Below are 24,054 nucleotides of genomic sequence, written 5' to 3' on the forward strand. Positions count from 1 at the left end.
ACACCCTGGTTTCTCCACATCAATATGTGTGCTGTGAAAAAAAATGTAGAAAGAAAATAAATAATAAAAAGGAGGGCATGATACAACTTTACACTCTCTCTCCCTCTATTGCTTTTGAGCCATGTTTTCCCAGAGGAAAAATTTATTGCTCAGTGGTTGCTTTTCCTATTCTCAGGAGACTCCTATATCTCTCATTTTAGTATCAACAATATTTCAGATGATTCTTCTAAAATAATAGAAATAAATGTAGACACAAATGAGACATGAGAAATATCTGAGAGAAAAGTAGTGAAAACTGAGAATGTGCTGGATGAAACATAGAACGTCTTTATTGTCTTGCTGTAATCTCTTTCAAGACTGCATTATAGGAGTATTTTATTGCTCAAAGGTTGCTCTTTCTAAGCTCAGGAGACTTAGTTGTGATTCTTATATATCTCTCATTTTAGTTTCAACAATGTTTCAGATTTATGTCCTAAAATTCAGTAGGAGAAAAAAATTAGACACAACTGAAACATGGGGACGTTTTTGAGATCTCTTAGGAGACAAATATAAGACCACCGGTATCTTTAGGTTAGGAGTAAAATGTGAGCACAGTGTGATGTTGCTGAGGTATCTTCTATAACTTGAAAGAAGACAATTGTGAGAGTGTTAGAGTGTAAGAAACAGGAGACTCAATCAAAAGTCTTCATTTGATGTTAAAGTAACCTAATTTCTTTCTAGGAGAAACATTTTAAATGTATAAGAGATCTCAATTATGATTTTTCTTTCCTCTGGGTTGGCTTTTCCTTAGACTCTCTTTCACTTTTTCCTTCTGTCACCTTACCACTTTCTATGGTAAAAAACAAAACAATATTTGTGTCTCAAAATGAAGGCAATCTTTGAGACAAAGTGTTTGTCTTTTTCTTGAGCAGACGGTTGACCCTCTTTACAGGTTCATCAGATGCCGGTTAGTAGAGAGAGGACCGATGGTGGCAAATATTCCTTCCTTCCAGAAAAACTGAGAAATCAGCAGACGTAAACTGAACACCTTTATCAGTAACTATACTTCATGGTGGTTGAAGACTGATGACAGAAACGAAACCACAGAACCGTGTGACTTGACAGTTTTGTCCTTGAACTGTCACACATGGCAGAACTGGATAGCATCATGAACCTGAGCATCCATTCCTTGCCACCAAGAGATCACAAAGACATTGTTTGGTTCTCACCTCTCCCTGATGTACTTCTTGCACTGTAGAGACCAGCACAGATCGAAGAGAAGCAGGTGCAATCAACCATGAGCCTCGGAAGACGATGTTGTCATTGACAGATGGTTCCAGTCTCAGTTTACAGTAGCACAGCAACTCAAGATCCAGGCCCTTGGGTGAAAGATGCCAACCATTTGAAATATGTGTACAAAGTTTGGTTAGTGCAGGACAAGAACCACATGCAGCATCACATCAGTAGCAGACATAGAATTACAGGGAGCAGATATGCGATTTTGCACTTACAAATAAGTCAGATAGTGTAAATGATATGTATATTTGGTGTGCTGTCCAAGGAGATGTCCCCAAGCTCTGTATTTGGCCCGGACCCAGAGTACTCCCCCTGTATACATGGCTGTGGTAGGAAACAGCCAAAAGTGAGGAGTCGGGGTAGTGGAGGGATGCTGAAAAACTGTCAAGGAATGTAGTTGAGTCGACTGTGTGTGTGTATATATATATATATATGTGGCGAAGCGGTGTTCGCTTAGGCAGTTCTAATTAACCTATTTTCGACTACGCCACCTGGGGAATTTCACCCCAGGAATCTAACGATACCTCTAATGTAATAGGCACGCACAGGTCCTAATCACTTCGAGTCAGAGACACAGATGAATTGCAAAAAAGATATACATTTATTTTATTAATCGTTAAAAGACATTTGTCATTAAAAGGTGTTGACCAGCAATCACTTCAATTTGCTAAATTCTAATGTTGGCGGTGGAGGGACCTGGGCACACCCAGGGGGCAGTCTTGGGATTTCACCTTTTTGGAAATTACTCTACTCAGTGCACACACACACCAGCACAGCACACTCAGCGACTCATGTCAGAGAAGACCACGGCACACAGTGAGGACACCACCACCTAATTTTGTCACTTGTCTGCCCCCGGGTGCCCAGGACCTACCAAAAAGCAAAAGAAAAGAGACATTAACCAGTGATATGTAAACAAAATAATATATAAACAAAATGATAAGTAAACAAAATAAACTTGGTTTACAATTTCAGGAGGGGACCAACTCCTTGGTCCCGACCTGATCATCACAAATCAAAACCCCAAAAAAACAAGAAAACTCTATAAACAAAAGATCACAATTTCAACAGCGTAAGTCAACCAAAAATAATATATAAATTCACCAACACAATAATTGAGTCGGAAACAAATACAAATTCAGAAACCCACTCACTCATTAACATGAATCAAAGTAATAAACAAAAAGAAAACAAAATAAACTCAAAAACATACCACGGTTACAAAGTCACCGTCAGTGGAAATAGTTCGTTTGAAACGATTCACTCGATGCGGTTCACCGAAACGATTCACTTGCGATGGTTCACCCAGAATGGGTTCCTTGAAGTGATTCTCAAAAGCAGTTCGCTCGGATAATTCGCTGGAAACGATTCACTTAGAACCATTCACCTGGCGTGAAACAGAACAAAACAAACCGAACAGCACAAAACAGAACAGCAGCTGGTAAGGCACAGCGCAAACAGGCTCCACAATGAAGCACCAGGCAGATAACTCTCGTTCAGAATGGCGATATGGTCCTTATCGCATGCAACTGAGCACGCTGTCCCGGGATCAATATGCGATGAATAGAGCCGAATGCCTCCGACAACGCTCACCGGCGCAGACAGATCTTACACTGTCTCAGAGGTCCACATTCAACTCCCCCGACAACAGTGACCAGCAAACAGCACTGCCAGTGGCTAGCAGCTTCGGCGAGACTTTTACGAGCGGCAACACAGCTGGCCGTAACTCAATCAAACAGCAACAGGGCACATGGATGACATCACGTCCCTGAACGATGACGCATGCCAAAGAGCAGGTAAACCGGGCTCTTATTTGCACCAGACGCTGGGCCATTGGCCACGCATTAAACAATTACGAGTGGGAGGGGCGATAGACCGTCCTGCTACATACATATATATATATATATATATATATATATATATATATATATATATATATATATATATATATATACATATATACATATATAGACCTCCTCTCATGCTGATAGGATAGATGTGTTAATATTGCTGATGACATGTTGATTGGATAGATCATTTGAACGTGCTTCTCTCAAACTTTGTTCATGAAATATAATTTCTCGAGTTCGCACTTACAAATAAGTCAGATGACAGGTATTTAAAATGGTATGCATATTTGGTGTGCTGTCCCAGGAGAGGGCTCCGAGCTCTGTGTTTGGCCAGAAGCCAGAGTACTCCCCCAAAAAAGTAGCAAACCAATGCAGGACAGCAGCCAGAAAAGATGTTGATAACCTCCCAAAAATTGTGGAGCGCAAAGCCGATGGTGTGCAGATCGTACGGAGGGGGTTAATTGTTAGATCGGGAGGGCTTCTTGCATCATTGGACGGGACTTTGGTGGTCATGGCATCAGATGGGTGAGCCTCGCTGGTAGTTGGCTGGGGATGGTCACACGTGAGCGAGCTCCTGTGGAAGCAGAGGTGATAGCACTGCGGCAGCAGTGAAGGCGAGTTTACACAGAGAAATGGAGCTCCCGTAGGAGCGGAGGAGATGACACTGCTACGGCAATGTAACCAAACTTGCCTTTTTAACTTGCTTTCCAACTATCCAGTGAGGCAGTTGGACGGAGAACTGAGCTCCTGTGGGAGCGGAAGAGATAACACTGCCGCGGTAGTGGAAACAAACTTGTTTTTCAAATTGCTTTCCAACTATCCAAAGAGCAAGTTGGATGTAGAACGGAACTCCTGCGGGAGCAGAGGGGACATCATTGCTGCGGCAGTGCAGAAAATTTTACCAGAGAAACTGAGCTCCTGTGGGAGCGTGAGAAACATCACTACTGATGTTTCTGATTACAGCGGAGAAATTTTTGCCAGAAAACTGAGCCCCCGTGGGAGAATTAGGAAACATCACTGCTGCGGCAGTGGATACATTTTAGTCAGAGAAACTGAGCTCCTGCGGGAGCATGAGGGAACATCACTGCTGTGGCCTGGGATACATTTTAGCCAGAAAAACTGAGCTCCTGCAGGAGCAGAAGGAACATTACTGCTGCGGCAGTGGAAACATTTTGCCAGATAATCTGAGCTTCTGCTGGAGCAGAAGAAACATCACTGTTGTGGCAATGGTTACATGTTTCCAGAGAATCTGAGCTCCTGCAGGAGCAGGAGGGAACATCACTGCTGTGGCAGTGGGGAAATTTTAGCCAGGAATCTGAGCTCCTACGGGAGCAGAGGGAACATCACTGCTGTGGCAGTGGATACATTTTAGCCAGAGAACTGAGCTACTGTGGGAGCAGAGGGAACATCACTCTGCTCATGTCTTACTTTTCATTATGATGTAAGAGATGGTTTTGTCGTCTGATAAATCTGAGATTGTGGGATGGACTTTTGGATTAAAGCTGGATGTGATGGTGATTTCTGAGCATTTGAGGAACATTGTGTCAAGTGTGTGGGCGGTATTAATGAAGTGGAAGCCTCAGCGGAGGGTAGAGATAAATTTGATTCTATATTATTAAGTTATTGGTTGTCTGGGTGGGTGGGTTGAGTTATTTGGATACCTGTGATGAGCAGAGATGTATGTGAATTGGCTATTTCTGAGGAGGGTGAACTGAAAATGAGTTTGTGGAAAAATTGGATTCCGCATAGGTAACCATTGATGGAGCTGGCTTGGCGTTTCCTGGTGCTGTTGAGAAAATAAATGAATGTGGTGATGATGAGCAGAGAAAAATCTTGAAAAAGCAGGTTGTGTGTGTGGAGTGGAAAGTCTTAAAATACTTCCATGCAGTTTGGTAGGATTGGAGGGTTCTAGAGGAAACGGCTAGAAAATGGAATTGAGAGAGGCATCAAGGAGAGGTTTCAATGCTTGACTTATGGGAATTCCAGCTCGAAATAGTGAGTACTGGGGTTGGGAATAGGTATGCCTCTTCTGTGAAGATCTGTGCTCTAATGGTGCTGGTGACAGGGGGGCGGTTCCAAAGTGCAGGGCAAAACTTTAATGAATTAACTCCATCATTGCCTCAGAACAGGGAGGCCACACGGCAACGCGAAAAGGGATGAGCTCTCATTGCAATCAAACAGGAGGGCTCGACTGGCGCATTGTGGGTGTAATTAAGGGAACCTGTGAAGGAAGCCCCCACAGCGTTCGAACGGGGGAGCCTGCGGTCGCTGTTGTTGTTTTTTTGTACGTTGGAGTTTGAAGAGGGCGGATACAGTGGATTTGAAGTTTCATAAAACATGGACTGTTTAGCTGATGAGGGCTTGATGGACTTTTTATGTATATATATATAACCGATTAGACCTGATATTTAGCTTTTGAAAGCATCTGATGACCATCGACCGAGAGTTTGGATCTGTTGCTGGGAGAGGCCTTTTTGAGCTGATGTAGTTGCAGCCCCCATGATGAATGAGTGACTGGAATCATTTTCAGCTGGGATGCCTAATTGAAAGATAATTGATTTGAGGTATTTTTGGAATGGAAAACGTGTAACATGGTGATCTATGAAGAGAGGATTGGATGGAGATTTAGCCTGAGAGTTTCCGAATTGAAGGTAAGATGGAATGGAATGGTACGGCTGCATAGGTTATGGGAGGTTGAAGATGTACATTTGTGGAAGTGGCCTTTTTTAGCTTAGTCTGTCTTACTTTGTTTGATAAAATAGGAAATAGATTTGCTGTCAAGCACTGATAAATCTGCAATGGTAGGGTGTATTTTAGGGTTGAAGTTGGAAGTAATGCAGAGTTCTGAGCATCCGAGAAAGCCAAAAAAGCTAAAATAAACATAATGTCATGAGTACTGGTGGATTTGATGAGTCTTCATGGAATGGTATTCTAGTATTCACAGTTAGGATCAATTGTACACACGCTGATATCCAGATAAGATGTCTTAAGAATGGCTTCAGAGCGGAGTGAGAACAGCCTTTATTAATGCATTGAGCGGTTGCTTCATTGTCGTAATGAACTAGAATACTGTTGGCCGTCCATTTTTTCCCCCACAAAAAGGCTGCAACAACAAGAGGGTAAAGCTTGAACAGCGCTGAGGACTGTGGTGTGTCTGAAAGCTGGGAGGGCCATGAAGACATGAACCAGCGACCTTGATAGGATCCTTGATAGAAACCAGCAGAGGGAGCTCTGTCCATGAACATTTGAATGTCGACTGGGAGGGAAAAGAGGTTGTTGTAGGAAAAGGACCCGCTCCTTTAATTTAGGAAGGTAATCCACAAACCAAGCTCATCTCGGCATGCCTGAGTTGGGGGGGATTATGTCCTCTAACTTGTGGACAGAAGACACAATAAAAAGGACGGCCTTGTGGAATTATGTGCATCGCAAGTTTAAGTGTCAGAGCAGGGATAGGAGTTCGCGTTTAGAACAATTTTGGCTGTCTACGAGGATAGATGCAACGAGAATTATTCTATCGATTTTTTCCTTGGGAAGAGAGGCCTGGAAATGTATGGAATCTAAGTTAACCCCTTACTGCACACCCCATATTTTGGCAAGTGGGGCATAAATGACATACCCAAAATAAAAAGGTTGCTGCTCCAAATTCATTCTGAATAGACACATAACCAACATAACCCTTTTGGACTCAGATTCGATTGGTTAAAGACTCGTACTCGACTCAAACCCAACACTACTGCATAAAAAATCCCTGCAGTCTATTTGGCGATTGCATTCAGTAAGGGGAAGCAGAGATAGAAGGGAGAATAGGTCGACATCCGCACCTGCGAGAATCTGCACTCTAATGTTTTGAGACACTGGGGGTGGCTCGAGCGTCTCTGTTCGGTGGGACAGGAAGCAGTGTTGCGGTGAAAAGAGTGTACTGTGATTAAGAAGGAGAAGATAGTTATGAGGGAGAGGAGCTGGGGCTGTGATTGTTTGCGGAGGCAGCCTCACACTTGGATTGGCCCCTGGGGCTTGGTGAGGAACATAAAGAGTGGCGCAAGAGGGAAATGGAGAATAAAAATGAAATGTATGAGCCTGTGTCATTAGCAGAGGCAGCCTAATGCCAGCTTCTCCTGCTGGAGCTGTAGGCCACGGGAAAGGGTAGGGGTAGAAGACAGTTGAGGGAAAATGCTAAATCAGCTGAGCCTGCACCACTAGCAGGAGGGAGGCTGAGGTGAGGCCGGCAGGGATTTCTACATACGGCACCACGACAGGAAAAGCCGCGATTAATGGAGAGGGAGATGAGTGAGGTTTTTCAGCAGCGGAATGCTGGGGCACGGTGGCTGAACCAGGCGGAGAGGGAGTAATACGGGGGCTGGCGGGTTGTGCCGGAAGATCCAGGGAGAAGTGAGACTCGTCATCGGAGGAAAAGATTTCAATCTTGGACATGATAGCAATCAGGTGGGGCCAAATGCTAAAAAACTGTTGTGGGATAGAGGTAGGTTGTCAGTTTATATATATACCTCCTCTTGTGCTAATTATGTTGATTATCTGAACATGCTCCTCCCAAACTTTGTTAATAAAACATAATTTAAATTTCACGGACCTCATGCTGATCGGCACAGTTTAGTGTAATGTCCAACTCTTACACTTCCTGTAAAACGTCCTGTTGCAGTTGCAGCCAGGCAGTTTGCAGCATTAGCTAAGTGTGCCGCTGATCCAGAGCGAAAGCATGACTTCCTCTTCCCCATGTGAGCAGAATTAAGAGGTGCATGTGACGGTTCCCCCTTTATTCTGCGTTTTACTGTGTTGTACAGCTTGTACGGGGGTGGTAACTTTGCAAGAATTTGAAATGGATTTAGCCTGATTGGCAGCAAATTAAATTTGGCTTGCCATCGTAACAGCTCTGTCCAGTATAAGATCAGTTTCTAGTAAAAGACTTTCATGTATTTGTGGGCTAAGCACATTCTCTGCTAACTGATCACGATTCATTTTGTCAGTGCTGACACCGAAATCACGTGAAACAACAAGCTCTCGCAAAGCAACAATGTACTGTAAAACTCTCATGAGGCACCTGACAGCATTTACAGAAGGCGTGGCATTCAGATACTATGTTAGCTTTTGGCATAAAGTAGGCTTTCAATGCATCCTCATACATCGTATAAATATCTACAGCCATGTATTGAATGGCACAGCAGGCTCACTGGGGTAAGGCAGAAAAAACTTGGACAAGGTTCTTTAGCAACAACCATCTTCGTGACCAACGATAGTGAAAGAAATGTCTAATCCTCGTCAATTTGTTGTATCAGGAGTTAGTAAGCAGCAATAAAGCACATGAGACAGAAGTAGCAAACTTCATCCATCTTGTTTACTCATTACTTCTGTTCTCACACACATTACATCAGAACACAACACTTCCTTACAACACTCTTTCAAAATAGTAGTCCCAGCACAATTCTACTTATGAACACAATACTCTTATCCCATGTTAGATCCACCTGTCATTTTTTATTCTCAAAACTTCCCAGGGAAGTTGTGTACACCAAGGAATTACCAGTATTCCTAGCACAGAAGTGTACAGCACAGCATGAGCATTCCCTGCAGAATACCTGAGGGATTATTTAGACGATTGCACCATCCCTGGGGTGGCCATGCCTGGGGGAGACACAAGGTTCAGGCCCAGCATACCACTGCAAAAGTGAGGAATATCTTTCTACTTTTGTTGCTCACTGGACTAGGTGTTCGCATAAATTACATCTATTGCTTGATTTTACAACATAAAATAGCTATTTATAAATATATACATCTGTGGAACATAATAAGATGTTATATGATTTGATTTTAATATCATCTACTGCGAATTCATAGAATAATTTCTATGAACAGTAGCTTTTTACTCAAAAAACAGAGAACCCTAAGCATGTTCACAGTCTGTATGTTTTTGCATTCATTTATTTATGCAATAGAGGATTCTAGAACATACTACTTCAAATCAAAGTGTGTGAATGGGTTTAGGAACAGAGGAGAGTAAGAGCTCTCTCTGGCCCTGTTTAAACCTGGTATTAAGATGCATTTCAGATCACAAGCTTAATACATTTTGAGCTGGTCCACTTTCAACCACTTCCAGAGCTATTTTTATATTTCAGCTTATTTTGTCCATTAGATTGAAAGATCTGGAAAAAACCATACATTTACCCACAATAAACCATTCCCTCGAAAAAATCAGGACAGAAGTGGACAAAAGAGATTAATTAAAACACCAGGTGTAAACTTCCTCATCTACGATCCGATCGACCAAAATCTTAAAGGGATAGTTCACTTTGAAATAAAATGTTGGTATGTTTTAGCTTACCTCAAGGGCATCCAAGATGTAGATGTCTTTTTTTCCGCAGAAGTTTCAATTTTGATATTTTTAGGTCAAACCGTTCTTGTCTGTCAGTCAAATAATGCAGGTCTATGGTCACCACCTCAAAGAGCAAGCACAGAGTCCAAATTAAAACAATTCCATATCGTCCAAATTAAACAATTCCCCATCGTAAGTACACATTGATGGCCTAAGACACGAAACGAGCGGTTTGTGTGAGAAAACGAACAGTATTTATATCGTTGTTACCTCTTGAACACAGCCGCGTCCAAATGATCTGAGGGCGCGGGCGGGTATAGATATATACACTAGATATCGCCTTGGCTACGGTTTCGTTCCAATGAACTGCAGTAGCCAAGGCGACATCTAGTGTATATATCTATACCCGCCCGCGCCCTCAGATCATTTGGACGCGGCTTGACCTAAAAATATCAAAATTGAAACTACTGCGGAAAAAAAGACACCTACATCTTGGATGCCCTTGAGGTAAGCTAAAACATACCAAAATTGTATTGCAAAGTGAACTATCCCTTTAATAACAGGCGTAAACAGGGCCTCTGGGGGCTATTCCAGAAAGCAGGTTATGTGACATACACGGGTATGTTTAAGGGTAAGTAAGCCGATAAGCGGGTTAGTTTCCTTCAGAGGTGCCCTATTGATGAGGCTCCAGTGGGCGTGATAGATTGGCACAGTAATATATATATATATATATATATATATATATATATATATATATATATATATATATATATATATATATATATATATATATATATATAATTATATGAATTTATAAAGCACTATTAAAACAAGGTCATGTTAATTTTATTATAATAAATAGCTACAGTATATAATTCTCATCTCACACATCGTTGATCTGCATTCAACATTTTTTTTGCAACAGGACATTTTCTATGCGATGATGTATTTCTATAATAAAAGACATATATGATATGAAATGATATGATATATCTTACCTTTCAAGCAATGTGGAAGCAAAATGACTAAACAAAAAATAAACTTATACAGCCATGATATCTTTGCAAGTACAGACTGTATTTAGTTTAATCAGTCTTTATTTTTATTATATAATTAGCATCAAACAAACAATATATTTATTATTCACAGTGATTAAAGATTATTAAACGAAAATATAAAAAAATTATTGCACAACCACCAAATAGGGGGTGATATGCACAAGTATATAAATCAGCATTTAAAGAAAGAAGTAGTTTGGTGTGTTTTTTCTCAGCGTCCGTTTCCATGATGACTCGTCAATTCGTTGCTCTGTTGAGAATATCTTGTGTGTTAACCATGATGAACATACTCTGAATTGGATGAACTTTCTCCCTGACGCGTTTTTGGAACCAGCATAGCCCGAGTAAGCAAGGTTTGGTTTAATCAACCAAGAGTTCAGGGTATGTTTGATGGTAAGATAACCTTGCTTTCTGGAATACGCCCCTAATGTTTTTGTTCTTGATGGCCCTTATCACCTTGTGATTACTAACTGAGGGGATTTGGCATAGATGAATCTGCAGCCAACATTAGTAATTATTTAGACCCTGCACTGCCAGCTGTTCAAATACTTCATATTTTCTGACCAACATACTTTCCTGAATAGCAGAGAAGCCTGTGAAGATTTATAAAAAATTATTAACACATACATTTGGCACTTTCAACACACTCATTGAAGGCATTTTTTTAAAAGAGGTGCTAAATTTACAGAGAATGTTGATCGTCAACCTCAGGAGGTAAAAAAAAAATATTACAAGAGCATGACCTTTTCTGTTAACTTGTATGCAAGAAAGTTACTCAACTTTGTTTTTTCTAGGCTATAAATAAACTGATAGCAACCAGTGGTAATCTGTTGTTTATAACAGGCTCACTGTAAACTAAGTTAAAAAAATAAATAAAAAAAAAACATATAAATGGCCACTTCCAAGGACAGGGACTGTGTGAGTGCAAAGACAACAGTTCCCTTTCGAGGGAACTCAAGCTGCGTCGAAACGCTGTGGGAACGCCTCTGCGTGATTGCGTCATGAAGCATGTTTGAAACCAGTCCAATGGCGTGACGGAACGTCATGTGACGTCATCGACCAGGAAACTAGCACACCTGAACCAAACAGCATCAGCTTCTGTGTCTTCAGCAGGCGCTCTATGTGAATCTATGTTCCTGGTGTTTTTTGTCTGTCCTAGAATTTGCTAGGCAGGAGTTTTCACCCATATATATATATATATATATATAAAAAAACTTTATAATGGCGAGCGAACAACATTTCAATAGTGTGTTCATACCTTCCCAATCTACATCACGGGTGGGGATACACATGTATTGTGTGTTGTTCATTTGGGAGCGCAGCCAGAGACAATTTATATAAGAGACATGCCACTTCCTCAATCCTCAATACAACTATATAAGGAAAACCCGTAACGGCAAAGATGGCGGTTGTATGCACATGTCCCGCCCCTCCCGCTGGAAAGCCAATCATCTGCTTTTAAAAGTCAAGCCGGGAAACATTTAAGCCTATCGTCTGGTTCCACTGACGCATGCGCACAGTTGAGGTTTTGCAACAGCGGAGAGAGAGAGAGCCCCGGTCGCGCGCGCGCACTGCGAAGCCAGGCGAAAGTGTAAACAAGACTTCACCGTCTCCAAATTAAGCGCTGTCTTGCTCTCTCTCCCGCACGCATATTAATCAAAATAAAACGACATTATGGTAAAAGGTCGGAAGACCAAAGTTTCATGTGGAGCATTCAGAGATTTTTTTTCTGAATTACCGCTGGGTGTGAATTGTGCAAAAATACGTTGCCTTATCTTCTCTGAAATGCATTCCGCACATTCAGCTGACATAAAATTACTCTCTAAATAAACGAAAAAACCTATCCAGTGATGTAATATTTTCTGTGTTGACACTAACCTTGTGGGATGTCCATGTCCTAACTGCTGGGATAAATACACAACTGTATGACACGTCCAAATCGCGAACTAATGACTCCTTTGAACCGATTCATGTTAATGAATAGTTAAAACAACTGATCTATACAATACATTGTTATTACTGATAAAGTGCAAACCTGCTTATATTTAAATAATGGAGAACAATATTGACATTGATTATTGCACAACACCGGCATTCTGGATAGAGACGTAAATGAAGTTGGTGTCGTGAACCCTTGCACATGCGTAGTAAAGTATAACCTGTGGGGAAAAAGGCGTTTTAAACCTTATTTTGGGGCAAAGTCATCAAACTTTTTCAGCGATTTTTATCATATTTTACTGCTGTTTCTATACATGCAGTTTTTATGTCCCAGTGACCAGTGAAAGTGCAGTTCTGACTCTCTGCCCATTCATTTAGATAGGAGCCTGGTCTTGTTAGTCCGAAATAGCTGCCCGGAGGCGTTGCCAAGATGGCGGCCGAGTGGCACGACTTGCCTAAAAGGACTTTGGCGCAGCACACTCAGTCAGTCCTCGAGGAGGCTGAATATGAGCATTGTTGTGAGACAGTTGAGAACGCTGTGCTCCCGCTGATCGCTCTTTAAGGAGGGTGACTCGGCTCGCATTGCGCTCGTGGCTCGAGTCGTGGGGTTCACAAATGGATCTGGCAGAGGGGTTAGAGACGGGCTTCGCCCATTCTCTGCCTTGACCTGGCAGGTCCAGTGTCTCATCTCGGGGTCGAAAGCATGCTTTACGGTTACATCCACCCCTAATGAGGCACCGGTGCTGCAATTATCCAGTTCTGAGGAGCCAAATGCTGTAGTTATTGAAACAGACTCGCCACTTCATGTGAAACAAACAGCCTTTTGAATTGTGTCACTCCCTGCCCTTACTACATTACGAGTGGTAATACACGCGGTTAAAGTGTTTGTTTGGGGGCGGTGCATGCACGTCAGTGTGGGCTGACAGTTTCGCGTAGATTATGGATCTATTTATAATGTGGAGGAAAATGAGCTCAAGGAGTTCCCCTTTCTCTCTTTTTCCTATTATCACAACTAAAATGTGTGTTTGCAAGCTATGATTTTTTTTGTATTCAAATATGAATATTCAGGCTGTAAATCAGACTATGAAATACTGTTATTGGCTGCATTTAAATGTGAGAAAATAAACGAAATATATGTATGGCCTTTTTGCTGCATAAATACTTACTTTCTAAAATCCATGTTTATGGTAAGGGCACGTGCTGAGTGCTTCATGCCCTTTCTAAAATCCATGTTTATGGTTTTATTTAATCTTGAGAAATTAAATTAAATATCTTTCTGGCTTTTTAGCTGCATAAAATACTATGCACTTTCTAAATCCATGTTTATGGTAAAGGCATGCGCCGAACGCTTCGTGCCCTTTCTAAAATCAATGCTTATGGCAAGGGCACGCGCCGAGTGCTTCGTGCCCTTTCTAAAATCCGTACTTATGGTAAAACGGTTCTGAGGACCGTTATTATCTCTAGGTAGGCCAAGAAGCCAGGCTTCTGAGGGTGCACCCCTCCGTGGGGAAGATGGTTTCCACCTCATTATACGGTGCCCGTCTACCCTCAGTGCCCTCAGGGGTCTGTGACCGCTTACCACGTCCCTTTGAGTGGAGTATCTACGGGGAGACACCCACTAATGACTCGCTTCCTTTGTGGCACTTTGAGGCTGAGGCCAGCAGTCTGCTCGAGGGTGCCGACATAGGACTTGGCTGTTGTACTAGAAGGACTCTCCCTAGCTCCATTTGAGCCCACTGAGGAAGTTTCTGAGAATATCTCTCTAAAGACTGTCTTTCTCCTAACTATTTTCTTCACCCTAAGACCAGGTTACGTTCCTAAGGTTCCTACTAATACTGTGAGACCTAGAGTACTGCAGGCCTTCTGTCCTCCTCTGGACGTCAGACCTAGAGTAACTTTATCTGCTCTGCCCAGTTAGGGCTTTATATGCTTATGTCCACAGAACTGTGGAGAAAGTCTGAACACTGTTCATTTGCTTTGGGGTACCCACAAAGGGGTGCCCGGCATCTAAGCAGAGGATGAGCAAGTGGGTGGTCGAGGCCATCTCACTAGCTTATGAGTCGGCCAGTCAGCCTTCACCTTTGGCTGTATGGGCCCACTCCACTAGGAGTATGGCTGCTTCCAAAGCATTACTGTCAGGAGTTTCCCTCCAAGATGTTTGTGATGCGGCAGGCTAGTCCTCACCACATACATTCGTGAGGCTTTACTACTTGGACCTCGGCTCCAATCCAGGGGCGCAGGTGCTTTCGCCTAGATGTGCGCATTATTTCACACAGACGGACACTTTATGGCAGCGTGGGTATTAGCGTTCCCATAGCATTTCGACGCAGCTCGAGTTCCCTTGAGAGGGAACGTCTCGGTTACGTATGTAACCTTAGTTCCCTGAAGAGGGAACGAGACGCTATGTCACCCTGCCATTCTCCCGGCATGCCCGTGATCAACTTGCTTCAGCCTATCAGAAGCTGACGCTGTTTGGTTCAGGTGTGCTTTATAGTTTCCTGGTCGATGACGTCACATGACTTTCCGTCACGCCATTGGACTGGTTTCATACGTGCTTTATGACGCAATCACGCAGAGGCGTTCCCACAGCGTTTCGACGGACGACTATCGGATAGCTATCCGATCGCTCAAACCACTTCAGGAGGTGGTCTGGGCCGGATTCCTGACGAAACTGGACAAGTATAAATGCATCTGGTTGTTGAAACCACATATGTAAATTGTACTCCTCCCAATAATGCTTAAAAAATAAACGTGTGAGAGTGTGTTATAGGCTATATGTAATGTTATAACCAGATATGACGACGCTACTGGAACACGCGTCATCGCAGATGAGAAGCTGAGCATCTCATTGCCAACGTGCAAACTATCGCAAATCAAAGTGAAAGTAAGTCGCAGACGCTTAACACACAATCATCATCATTAAAAGTAAATTCTTAAGAAACGAAATGATCTTACCAGGGCTGTTGCCGCTCTCTTTTATTGCGGTCTTTGAAATTTTAGCTGATGATCAATAAAATGCAGCTAATATCTGTTGCTTTCGTGACGTGCATTCCATTAAATCTGCATATAGCGCGGGAATTGAAGATCGGATTTAAATCCGTTTCGCAAAAACACATGTGACCAGGTGTAAATGGAATCGTTTTGATAAATCAGATAGCTATCCGATCTGAGAAAACGCATGAAGTGGCCAGGTGTAAACAGCCCCTTAGTGACACTCATTGGACATTTCAGGCCGTTCTCATCCCAAGGCGTCATATATTGACGCTTTTGACATTTCGTCTACATCGAACGCACATGGCACCCTTTAGCGTCAATATGAGACGCAGATAGAAATGGGCCAGAAGGCGCCTCCTAGCGGTCTAACCCTATCCCTACACTACACCTAAACCTACCCATAACCGAACAAAGCTCTGTGCGTCTCATATTGACGCTAAAGGGTGCCATGTGCGTTCGATGTAGACGAAATGTCAAAAGCGTCAGTATTATGACGCACAAGGATGAGAATGCGTTGGACATTTCACTTTGAAAGTGTCATGAAATTTGCAAGAAGCACCGTAATATTACATTGCATAAATTACGTCACATGCACGTTTTTCCATGGGATGATTTGGTTTATTCAGCTTGTATAAAGAGTTGTTGTAGCCTATATTTTTGCCAGTTGTAGTTGTAGTTTGCATTTTAACCTATGCTGTCGCCCAGTAGAGGCTAGCTAGTTTGAAACCAGGTGTTAGTGTATAATTATTGATAATGTTATATTTGCCATAAATTGTTTCCCTTCAATCTCCCCAGAAAAAAATAAAATAAAAAATAAAAACCTTTTTCCAACCATTGAAATATGATTCCATCCTCACAATATCCAAAGCTTGATTTACCAAAACACTCGTCTACCCATCAAACTTCAGTATTCCATCCACCCAAACCATCCCCCCAAAACCCAGCCTTTGCAAGCATTACAAACCACATGGGATTTCAGTCTCTCTTTAAAGCTTAACGCCTCTGGGAGCCACTCTCTTTTCCATGTGACATTTTTGCATTCCAGGGGAAGATGGCAATGACAATGCCTGTTTCCCCCCCTGTATTTTCTTCCCACTTTTTATCACCTGTGAGGGTTTGCATTACAATTGTGTACACAGAGACACAGGAAATGTATGCTTGTAATAGGATAAGAGAAAGACAAGAAATATATACAAATGACATTTAACTGCACATGTGTGATAAAAAATAAATAAATAAAATGTTAATGTTTCCTGGCATCAAATTACGTTCATCACACTTTTTTTAATCTTTTTTTTATTGTTTTAACACATAAAAGCATCACAACAACAATATACAAATTTTTTAATTAAAAACACATTTACACATGCAACATTAGGGTAAAGACAATGAGCAACTTATTGGATAATTCATTTCGGAATGTGTAGTTTACTGTATTGTGAGAATTAAAAATGCAAGTCACAAATCTTACTGTGATGTTCACAAAAGTTATTTACTGGTTCTCTACCTACCTTTAGGCAGCTTTTTAAACAGTTTCAACCAAAATTAAGTGGAATGCAATCGAACTTTGAGAGACTATACAAACAACCTTAAAACACATTCTCTCAGTCTTACCAGACTTTTAAAAGTATGCCATGGCAACAAGATAATGTGCCCTGCACTGCAATATGCCACACAAAATCAACACAGCTGAAAATAAAGAAACTGGCTTTTGTTTACTGTTCGTACATAGTGTGTCAAACTGGTTTAGGTGAAAAGAGGTATTCTTAAGATCATTCCAAAGAAAGATGGAATATGATGGCAGAGAACAATTACCTTTATGATTATTGCTCCAGATCTAAAGATTTATGTTGAGTTTTAAAGAGGTTTGTGATCCCTTTGGCCAATAGCCCATTGGTTGACATTATTTTCTCCTGTTTGTAATGATTGTCTACTCAGTTCTTTACAAGAATGGTTGCAACTTGCACAGCCAAGACACTGAAACACATTGATAGACACTGAAAAATATACATTATGATGCTGCCAAAATTACAATATTAATTACACAGGAAATAAAATTACAAAGGTTTTTTTTTTTTTTTTTTTTTTTGTCCCACCCTCTCTCATGCTCTGTCATCCACAGTCTGGGTTTCATTTTGGGTCCCTGTTGCCCTGTAAGTTCCTTTTGTAGTAAGTCTGTGACCACTGCATATGATGTCACTTGGTTCAGAGTCCTAAAAGAACCATCGAAATGCTTCCCCGTTGTTTACCGGTGTTCTCTAGAGAAAACACAAAAGGAAAGTATAGAGAATCAGCCCCACATTAGTTAATGCATTAAACGTATTGCTACATTAATCCAAATGTTTACCAGAAAGTCAAAAGTCAAATAAGTCTCTTTGCTTATTAGTTTATTCAATCTGCAACTGACATAAAAGAAGACAATGAATCCTGCATCTTATTAGGTTTTTGTCCTGATGTCTCCTGCTTGAGTATTCATATGAACAAATACATTTCTTTCTCAAAACAGGGCATACAGTAACAAATACATTTCACAATTATTTTTAGATTCCCTCCACAACTGCACAATTAACCACACTTCCCAATTGTACTGGGTAGGGAAGACCACAGGGTAGAAAGAGTAAAGATTTTGTTGTTTTTAGGTGAACCATATAGAAAATAGAGCATGTGACAGAAACAACGATTACATTTTTTTTACTGTGTTAAAGTAAAGCACATGTTCAGTGTAGTAATTATGTAATTTTTTTCCCCTTTTTCTTTTCTATTTCATGTCCAGAGAGTACTGTTTGGTTATCTTGTAATCTACTGTAAGATGTGTCTAATTACCTAATTACATACATACATACATACATACATACATACATACATACATACATACATACATACATACATACATACATACATACATACATAAATAAATAAGAAAGCCTTTGAGACAAAATTTGAGCCAGTGGTCGAGGATAATGGACATAAGCTTAAAAGCTCAAAGCAATGGAGCATTCAACAGATTTTAATAGGCAAAAGAATGTAACATAAATCAAAATAGGTATGAGTGTCAAAATAACCTTTTTTCAAACAGCATATATTCATCTATGTCATCTAAATCAATAATAATCACCACAAATAAATTAAAATGACAAGAAACACAAGAACATCAATAATATAAATATAATCAGTAAACAGTAAAATAATAAAGTAACCTACATATTTTATTCAAACCTGGGTGCATTGCTGGGAAATCGAGAACTGAACTGCATCTATCACTGAAGGCATTCCAGAATTATTGAAACTCCACACTTTCCTAAAAACTGCTTCTGTTTGCACTCGACATTCTTGTTCACACTTGACATTCCAGTTTGCACTCAAAAAACACTCTGTGGTTTGCTCTGTGGTTATTCGAGTCTTTGTTGTGCTATAATGAAAAATGACATTTAAACTTTTGACCTCTTACTTTAAGAGTAATAAAGATACGGCTAGACCAACACAGATCGTATTCTGAAGGAGCTGAGCTCCCTTAACCTCAAAGGTCCAGTCAGAAAATAAGGAGAACAATTTTTTACAATGAGCAGAAAAAATGTATTTTAATGAATGTTCTGAATCATAGGGTGTAAAGCAAAAAATCATCCAAAATCCTAGCCCAAGGGTGCAGGACGATGATATCTTCAGTAAGAGCAGGAGAGGAACAGAAAGAGACAGGGACAAAGTAGAGTAATTCTCGTCTCACATATAGCCTATGTTGTATATAGCTGCCAACCACACACACAAACAAATAATAATCCCAGTGTTGAGATTTTTCTATATATATAAAAAAAAATTATAATAATAAAAAAAAATTTGAATGAGAAACCACTGAAATAAGTTGTGGCTTATATTCCCCCATTGATCAGTCCCTGGTGGAAATGTGGCTCGCTGTAGACAGTAATGACCCTGATGTGCGTGGCCGGCATGTCTGCGTTTTGTTAAGTCTCGCACTATTGATCTGGTTGAGGCTTCCTGAGTGCTGCTCAAATTCACTTCCAGCCGTCTCTCCTCGCCTCACTGCTGTGACCAGGCACAAAGAGAGCTCAATTAGCACAGCTCGATGACGGCTCTCTCCCGCCTGCGCACTCCATCAAAATCACTCCATCAAACCACCCAGAGAGAGGGAGGGAGAAGAGAACAGGAGATTGGGGGGTAGTGATACAACGGGGACATGCAAGCAACTTTGAGGTTTTATTTCCAATCAAAAGATGCCAGGACAAATACATGGGTAAACATGTATATAATCCTGCATTCAAAGCTTAGCCTTTGTCAAGAATACAGGGATTCTATTTGTTCTAAAGTCAGCTAATATTAGTAGGCCTATTTTGTAAAACTGGTCTGATTGGTCCAGAATCAGATAATATCAGAGCTTATCTTTTTTCCTCTTTTTTCCCCTCAAAAGTCTGATGCTCCATTGCAACCCCTAATCTAAAGTGTAAACTATTCATCACTTGTAAATGTGTTACATATCATTGGTAGATCTTTCTTACCTGTTACAAATGATCTGTACGTGTATTCAGGTGCACCCTCTAATTGCTACATACATACAAAAAAAGTAACATCATTTATTAAACATTTATGAAAAGCATATTCGTGTTTTGTAAATGATTAATTATTAACTAATCAATTGTAAATGACTTATAACTGAATCTACAAAACATACATAAAATAATTAACATATCACTTATTAATCATTTATGAACGCATAGTCATGTTTCTTAAATAATTAGTTAATTAGTTATCTATATCTCTCTCTCTCTCTCTCTCTCTCTCTCTCTCTCTCTCTCTCTATATATATATATATATATATATATACACAGTGCTGTGCAAAAGTCTTAGGCATGTTAATTATTATTTATTTATTTATTATTATTAACATGCCTAAGACTTTTGCACAGTACTGTATACTGTACTGTATACTGTGCTAATATATATATATATATATATATATATATATATATATATATATATATATATATATATATATATATATATATATATATATAATTATTATTATTATTATTATTATTATTATTATTATTATTATTATATATATATATATATTTTTTTTTTACCCTACATTTTTGAATGGCAGGGTGTCATGATTAGGCAAACTGTCCCTTTCTTCCAAGGCTGTTTTTGTTTTACTTCAGCTGATGTGTCTTTAATGTATGTCAGCGAGCGTGTTTCACTCTTAAACTCATCCACGTTGACAGCCCACTGCTAATTGAATCTGAGTCTAAGCAGCATCTGCCATTATCATCCTCATGGTCTTGAGTGGTTTATCTGTGGCCTCCACGAATCACCATATCAGGGCTGCTGGGGGTGGGGGAGAAGGGATGGGATTGGATAGGATGCGTGTATGTCTGTTTGTGTGCGTGAGACAGAGAAAAAATCGGTGTGCGTTTTTTGCGTGAAAAATGTGTTTCAGTGCATATATATGTCTGTGTGTGTTTTTTTGCCATTTGATTAGGGTTTGATTATGAGTCAGCACTTATCTCTCCTCTCTTTCCTTCTACTCTCTCTCACCTCAATCAGAGCAGGACATACACGGCCCATGTCATTAACTGCACCTGCCATCCCCAATCAGTGTCAATGGCTGTTAGGACCCCCACTGCATCCAGAACTCTCTTTCATTCAGCCTGCCTGATTTGGGCTCTGATGTGTCTTCCTTTTGTGAGCAGGACGACTGTATTCTTTATTCAGTACATCTCAATCACATAAATACATCCATGCTGATTATTGAAGGCTTTAGGTGAGAATAGAGGATTAATAGAAGTAAAGCGATTTTACAGTGTAACTTTCGGTAATTATAGTGTACCTATAAAGTACTAACATGTAAGTATAAGGGAACAATATGCAAAGTTTGGGAAATAAAGGGGTAACAACCAGGATAATAAAAAAATATCTATACTGGAAGTATCATAGAAGGGGTACTTATTCTACTATTATGATACAACAATCTTACATTTGGGAGCAATTTAGCAAGAACATAAACTGCATACCTTGTAATAATGGTGTACCAATACATACTATATTGGCTTTTTAAAAATTACAGGTTACATATCTATGCATTTATGCAGTAATCTTTTTAACAAAAGTGCACTGAAAACTAAAACTATTGCAACTTTGGCTTAAATATTGGGGAAAGATACTTCCCCTTGCTCTTGTTTTATGTAGCTTGTTATAATAACTGAAGTAATCCATACGACCCCAATGGATGGATCAATGTCTTCTGAAGTGAAACGATGGGTGTTTGTAAGAAAAATTATTATATTTTAAACTTTTTAAACTGTAGACTATTGCTTCAGACCAACTGTAATAAGTTGTTTTCCAAATAAAGGTTTCCGAATCAGTGATATTAGATATGTGCATGTATTTTTATTGTACTTAACCTGTAACTTCATGGAACACGATGGTAACAAGCACCACTTTAATTTATGGCCCGCAGTGTCACACTTAAACTGTAACTACATGGAACAAGAGTATATATCCCAGTATTTAAAAAAAAAAAATGCAATAGTTTTAGCTTTACTTGCCTTGAAACATGTAAGCCCAAACTTAAACATCCACACTTTTGCTATAAAAAAAACAACAAAGAAAAACAACAACAGCTGTATAAATGCATAGATATGTGCCCTGTAATTTTTAAAAAGCCTATACAGTATTGAAACACAATTATTACAAAAAGGTACGCAGTGTATGTTCTCGCTAAATATCTCCCAAATGTAAGATTGTTGTATCATAATAGTAGAATAAGTACCCCTTAGTTCTATAATACTTACAGTATAAATTTTTTTTTTATTCTCCTGGTTGTTACACCTTTATTCCCCAAACTTTACATATTGTTCCCACATGCAAGTACTTTATACGCACTCTATAATTACCGAAAGTTACACTGTACATTCGTCTTAAATACGCAGTACTTTCCGGGTTGTAATCTAAAGCGTTACCATACCTTTTTAACTGTATCCCCAAACCCTCAAACACAGCCACTTTTCTTTATAATCTTAAAGTTTTTTATTGTGTGTGTGTGTGTGTGTGTGTGTGTGTGTGTGTGTGTGTGTGTGTGTGTGTGTGTGTGTGTGTGTGTGTGTGTGTGTGTGTGTGTGTGTGTGTGTGTGTGTGTGTGTGTGTGTGTGTGTGTGTGTGTGTGTGTGTGTGTGTGTGTGTGTGTGTGTCGTCCTGGTAATAAAAGAAAAGATGGCAATATCCAAAATCTATGTCCTCGAATATACAGATTGTTCAGTATAAAAATCATTATGTCCATGGAAATGTCCTCATAAAACATATTCACACACACACATTATAAATAAAAAGGGTAACACTTTACAATAAGTTTCATTAGTTAACATCAGTTAACTACATTAGTTAACATGAACTAATAATGAACTGCACTTCCCTTTCGTGGTCACTACGAGTTACGCTGTCGTCGTCTCGACGCAACGTCTCCGTTCCCTACTCAGGGAACAAGGGTTACATACGTAACCGAGACGTTCTACAGAATTCATTAGAATTTGTTAATGTTAATTTTAACATTGACATGTTAAATTATTTTAACATGTCATAACATAATTATTTTTAATTATTTTAACATTTGTGACATTATTAAAATCCAAAGTTGTATTTGTTAACATTAGTTCTTGCACTAAAGTAACATGAAGAAACTGTGAACAGCAGTATTTTTAACTAACTCTAACAAAGATTAACAAATGCAGTAACAAATGCATTGCTCATGGTTAATACATTAACTAATGTAACAAATAAAAAATTGTTGAAAAGTGTTACCAGAAAAGGTAACACTTTATAATAACGTTCAGTTGTAAGTCATTTATAAGTGGTTAGTTAATAATGAACTAATCATTTACAAAACATTCATAAATGATAAGCAAGGGATATACTAACATTTTATGTATTCCGTTACAAATTCTGTTACAAGTCATTTACAAGTGATTAGTAAATGAATAACTAATTATTTACGAAACATGGCTATGCGTTTTTAGCATTTAACATTAAATTGATAAAAAAAAGACATTTATGAAATTAATAAATATTACAAAAAAGTTATATTTATAATGAATGCTGTTCTTTTGAACTTTATATTCATTAAAGAATCCTGAAAAAAAGCATATAACATTAATAATAACTTAATTTAAATTTAAATAAAAAAAACATTCTTTAGCACAAAATCAGCATATTAGAATGATTTCTGAAAGATCATTTGAAACTTAAGACTGTAATAATGGCTGCTTAAAATTCAGCTTTGCCATCAGAGGAATAAATTACATTTTAAAATATATTACAACAGAAACCAGTTAATTTTATAATATTTCACAGTATTACTGTTTTTACTGTATTTTTTTTTATCAAATAAATGCAGCCTTGGAGAACTTGCAGCCTTGGAGAACTTAAGAGACTAATTTCAAAAACACAATGTTTCCAAACATTTGACCAGTGCTGTATATTTTCTCTTTTTTCTTTGTATATTTTCTAAAAATATGCAGGAATGTCCTCTACCTTGCTAGAAAGTTTTCTGTGGGTTAAAAAAAGAGGGTAAAGTTTAAGAAACAGAAGGCTGACGGGGAAACAGGGGAGG

General features: G+C 39.5%; 2 protein-coding genes across 2 annotated transcripts in view; one reads left to right on the forward strand and one right to left on the reverse strand.

The window, feature by feature from the left end:
• The window catches only part of LOC309495809 (uncharacterized protein), a 207,494-nt gene that overhangs the window by 39,687 nt on the left and 143,753 nt on the right, over positions 1-24,054 (forward strand). The gene's annotated exons all lie outside the window — the stretch shown is intronic.
• Positions 16,815-24,054, reverse strand: part of cxxc4 (CXXC finger 4) — a 48,528-nt gene continuing 41,288 nt past the window's right edge. The window contains exon 3 of the mRNA XM_082165692.1: positions 16,815-17,698. Within this exon, the coding sequence (XP_082021818.1) occupies positions 17,654-17,698 (45 nt within the window). The 3' untranslated portion in view covers positions 16,815-17,653. The remainder of the gene's footprint in view (positions 17,699-24,054) is intronic.

This window comes from Leuciscus leuciscus (assembly GCF_965113295.1).
Source record: "Leuciscus leuciscus genome assembly, chromosome: 3".
Classification (NCBI taxonomy): domain Eukaryota; kingdom Metazoa; phylum Chordata; class Actinopteri; order Cypriniformes; family Leuciscidae; genus Leuciscus; species Leuciscus leuciscus.